This window comes from Drosophila novamexicana, unplaced genomic scaffold, assembly GCF_003285875.2.
Source record: "Drosophila novamexicana strain 15010-1031.04,08,12 unplaced genomic scaffold, DnovRS2.1 tig00004554-arrow-pilon, whole genome shotgun sequence".
Classification (NCBI taxonomy): Eukaryota; Metazoa; Arthropoda; class Insecta; order Diptera; family Drosophilidae; genus Drosophila; species Drosophila novamexicana.
In genome coordinates, this window is record NW_020825051.1 from 3357319 (window position 1) to 3362055 (window position 4737).

At 56.0% G+C, this 4737-nt stretch overlaps 1 protein-coding gene across 1 annotated transcript; it reads left to right on the top strand.

Annotated features, from left to right (window-relative positions):
* On the top strand, positions 1-4737 carry LOC115769934 (rho guanine nucleotide exchange factor 15-like). The gene is made up of 7 exons (XM_030714975.1): positions 1-1406; positions 1497-1714; positions 1777-2799; positions 2860-3046; positions 3099-4117; positions 4188-4392; positions 4462-4737. Exons 1-7 carry the CDS (start codon positions 1046-1048, stop codon positions 4623-4625), a joined length of 3177 nt encoding a protein of 1058 aa, XP_030570835.1. The 5' UTR covers positions 1-1045; the 3' UTR covers positions 4626-4737.

The following is a 4737-nucleotide window of genomic DNA, read 5'->3' on the forward strand; positions in this document are numbered from 1 at the left end:
ATGTATCTCCCTCTCCCTCTCCCTCTCCCTCTCTCTCTCTCTTTATATATGCCATTTTGAGCAGATCTCGCCTTATACGACAACTCTGTTTTATTATCTCTGTCGAACCGGTTCGCTTCGCTGCGTATACGTAATATACATGCGTGTGCATGCGCGTGTGTGTGTGTGTGTGCTCTGCTTTTATCTAGTCTGTCGCTTTTATTTGGGCGCCCCTTTGTGTGTGTGTGTGTTAATTACACACATTTGTACCTGCTGCTTCTGTTATTTTCGACTCTGTCTGCATTCGAGCGTGATTTTGTTTTCAAAAATTTGCGCTATTTTGCATGTCGCTGCGCAGTCAAAAATCGCGCATACGCCGCGTTTCATTCGTTTAGACAAAATAATATTGTGACACTTGAAAAACTCGCTTAATTAGCGAGGGTCGTTTATGGAGTTGCGGCAAGATGTGTATTTACGAAACTTGTATTTATCATGACTTTTTGGACTTCCTAAATTAGCTATAAACTTGGGTTTTTCTGTTAATCATTTAGCAAATGTTATTGCTTGTTTTATCACAAAACCTGAAAGCCAATTTGCCATTGTCATTTGCCGAAGCTTCTTTCCTTGAGTTAGAGCACGGCCAATGAAAGTTGAACGTAGTTGACACAGTCGAAATGCAAATAAGAGAATTCCAGAGTCGAGTTGTGTTCTACCCTGAACCCAGAGCTAGACATGGGACGCTTTGCTGTGCTTCCCCTTGCCCCTGCCTACGGTCTCCATAGTCCGATCTGACAGATCTCATCTGTGGCTCAGCTCAGTCTTTCGATCAAGAATATATATGTATACCCTATGGAGTCGGAAATGGTTTCAGGCTATAATAAAAATGCAGCAACATTTATTGTGTGGCACGTACTTAATTGCTTTTAATTGAAAACGAAGTTGCGGGTTCAAGAGTTCAGCGAACAGCAACAACAACAAGAGAGGCAACAACTTGAATGAATTCTTAGAAATCGTTTAGTGCAGTCGATAGGAGAACGTCCCAATTGAACGCTTAAAATATGCTGCGATGGCAACCAGCGGCAATCACAGTCAACGCCTCAGCTGCACGGGCAGCCTGAGCAGTAACAGCAGCCACGCCCACAGCAATGGGCTGCTGGTCACGTTGCCGCGCAAGCGACGGCCACGTGCCGCAGGCGAAGTAAGCGTCACGTGCCCGGCGAGCAGTGTCTACCTAAATGCCGAGCCAAGTGCGGAGCACAGTCCGAGCCAGGCTCCGCCCGAGCCGGAGCCCATCTATCAGAACGAGGCGGCGGCCATCAGTCAGCGGGCGCGGCAGCGTCAACGTCGCCTACCGCTGCATCAGAGCGTGCTGCGCGTCAGCTATGTGGAGCAGGGCAGAGAGTCCATGGTGGTCAGCAGCTTTGTAGGTTCGTTGGGGCAGCAGCAGGAGCTGAGAGGCCAGAGAGTTACCCTTGATATAAGCCTAATACCAATCTCGTCACATTTTGTTTCCACAGATGACTCGGATCACTATTACGAGACGCTGGCGCCGCTGGGCAACAAGCGGCACTCGACGCAGCTGTCGCCGGGTCAGCATCGGGTCTCGCAGCGGCGCGGCAAGCAGCATTCGGCGTCGGCGCAGGCGCTGGGCCAGCATCAGAGCAACTCGGATGACTACGACTCCTTCGAGACGGACAGCGATGAGCACACGGAGCCGGAGCAGCGCTTGCAACACGTAAGTGGAGCAGTCCAAGTGCAGCTCAGGACGTCGCAACTAATCTTCCGTTTCTTTGGCAGCACAATGACAGCGGCGTGGACATGCGCAATCATCGCCTGCCGGAGCCACCGGCGCCGCAGAACCAGGTGTATGCGATTGTGCGCAAATTCAAGGACTTCATCTCCAGCAAGAAGTCGCCCAAGAGCAGTCAGCAGAAGCTCTACGAGAACAGCAGCTCCGGCTCCCAGTTCTATGTGGAGTGTCGCAACAGGAGCAAGCAGGAGCAGTACGAGACCGCCGCCCGCTCGCTGAGCAACTCCGAGCGCAATCTGCTGGCCAGCCAGAGCCCCCAGGAGCAGCAGCTACAGCAGCCCGCCTCGGCTGGCAGCCTGCTGCGAGCCAAGCCAAAGAATGGCAAGAGCCTGCGCTCGCGGCTGCGCAAGAGCCTGGTGGGCAACTCCTTCGATACCAAACAGCTGTCGGCGCTGACGCCGACGCGCAGCACCTTCTACATCGAGGATCCGCCGTCGCAGCAGCAGCTGCTGGCGCTGCAGCAGGCGCAGCACGGCTCCGGCGAGCTGGACTCGGGCTTCTCGGAGAAGGCCTCCTCCGGCGACCTGCCCGTCGTGCTGCCTGCGCCGCACGACGACGTCGAGGCGCACAAGTTCTCGACGGTTGCACGCAAAACCAAAAAGGAGGCCAAGGCCCTCCGGCGCCGCACCACAATTGGCGTGCGTCCACACGAGCCGCCCCCGCCGCCGCCAGCGGCAGTCGAGCTGCGCGGCAACAGAACGCAACAGGATGCACATTCACCCACCTCCTGGTATGCCGAATGCGGCGTCTTCAAGCAGTCAACATCTACAACAACAACAGCATCAACAACTGAGCTGACCACGCCCACGCCCAGTGCCAATGGCGGCGGCAGCAGCTCGTGGTATGCCGAGTCAGGTCTCTACCAGACCAGCGGCATATCAGTGGCCAGTTCGAGCGGCAGCTCCGGCGTCTCCACGGGCAACGAGGCGGGCCTGGGCGATGAGCTGCAGCCGCACAGTTTGTTCGACAACGAGCCCCTCTACCAGGTCTACAGCGCCGCCAAGCTGGAGGTGAGTGTGTTCCGTTGCTGCCCCAAAGAAGCCCTACTCTAATTTGTTCTCCTCTTGCAGTCCATTACGCGCGACCTGGAGGCACAGGAGGGCTCCACGGATGGCTACGAGGAGATTGGCCACACCAAGGCACAGCCGACGCAGCGGAAGGCGCGTCCCAGCGCTCTGCAGCTGGTCGAGCCCAAGAATGGGCCATCCCGCACGCTCTGGAGCGAAATACCCGAGGTCATCCATTCCTGCATCTTGCGTAAGTAGCTGAAATGTTATCCCAACTGGTTCCTATAGCTTCTTGCTTGCAGCTACGTTGACGCCCCGGGAGCGCGGCCTGCAGGAGGCCAAGTTCGAGATCATGACGTCTGAGGCGAGCTACCTGAAATCCCTGAATCTGCTGCGTCGCCATTTCATGAACAATGCCGCCTTCTGCGACAGCTCCGTGCTGAGCACGCGCGACCGCAAGGCGCTCTTCTCCTACATTGTGCCCGTGCACGAGTGCTCGGAGCGTCTGCTCACCGAGCTGGAGTGCTGCTGGCAGAACAACATCATGCTGCTGGGGCTGAGCCGCTGCATCTACGAGATTGCCGAGCGGCATTTCCATGTGTACATCACGTTCTGCGAGCACCAGGGCCGCATGGATCGCACGCTGCGTCGCCTCAAGGAGGCGAAGAGCGGCGCCTTCCAGCAGCAGCTGGAGAAGCTCGAAGCCAGCCCCAGCTGCTGTGGTCTCAATCTGCACTCGTTCCTCATGCTGCCTATGCAGCGAATCACGCGGCTGCCACTGCTCATCGATGCCGTGTTCAGCAAGGAGTCACCGCACAATGCCGACGAGTACGAGAGCTGGAAGCTGACGCTGGCGCTCGTCCAGAAGATCGTTGCGCAGTGCAACGAGGCGGCCAATCGCTGTGAGCAGGCCTACGAATTGGAGCGTATTTCCAAGCAGCTCGAGTTCCCCACCCATATACGCGCCCTGGCCATAGCGCCGATGGGCGTGCCCAAGCAGGGCGCCAAACCGCGTTTCCTGGTCAAACGGGGCGAGCTGACGCATCTCATGTGGCGCGGCGACGATGCCAAGCTGACGTTCGGCAAACGCTTCACCAAGTCTAGCATCTATGCGTTCCTCTTTTCCGACCTGCTGGTGCTCTGCAAGCGCAAGGGCGAGTCTAACTTCACGGTGTTCGACTACTGCCCCCGCAGCATGCTGACCCTGGCGTCGGGCGACTCACTGCCCCAGCTGCCCACCAAAGACATCAAGGATCCGACTAGTAAAAATCTCATGCTGATGACGCTGCTGGAGAACCACGAACGCAAGACCATAGAACTTGTAAGAGTCCCGAATGCGCTTCCTCCAAACTAAACATAAACTAATGCGAATTCCTTTTATCTTTGTCCAGGTGCTGTCCTGTCCGTCGGTATCCGATCAGCAGCGCTGGCTGGAGGCCATGCGTCCACCGGAGGCGGAAACGCCTGGCGAGAAATTGTACGAGTCCTGGGACTGTCCGCAGGTCATTGCCAAGCACAGCTACGAATCTGATGAGCCAGATGTGCTACAGCTGGAGCTGGGCGACGTGGTAAACGTCTCACGCAAGCTGCCTGATGGTGAGTCTGCTCCCCTTTCGTACTCTTTCATAGATTCCAATAATGTTTTCCCCTTTTTCTGTTAACCAGGCTGGTACCAGGGCGAACGCATCAGGGACGGCGCCGTCGGCTGGTTCCCCGGCAGCTACACGGAGGAGCTGAACTCGTCCCATGTACGCGCCCGCAATCTGAAGCAGCGCCATCGCCTGCTCACCTTTACCGCCACCTACCTGGAGGCGCAAAAGGGCAAATGATTCTCGACTCCGCCATCTCCCAACCGGCCACTCATAGTTGGCCGAGTATTCAAATATTATAGTCCATCAAAAGATATAATTTGTATAAGTACATATATACAACAATTTAGGA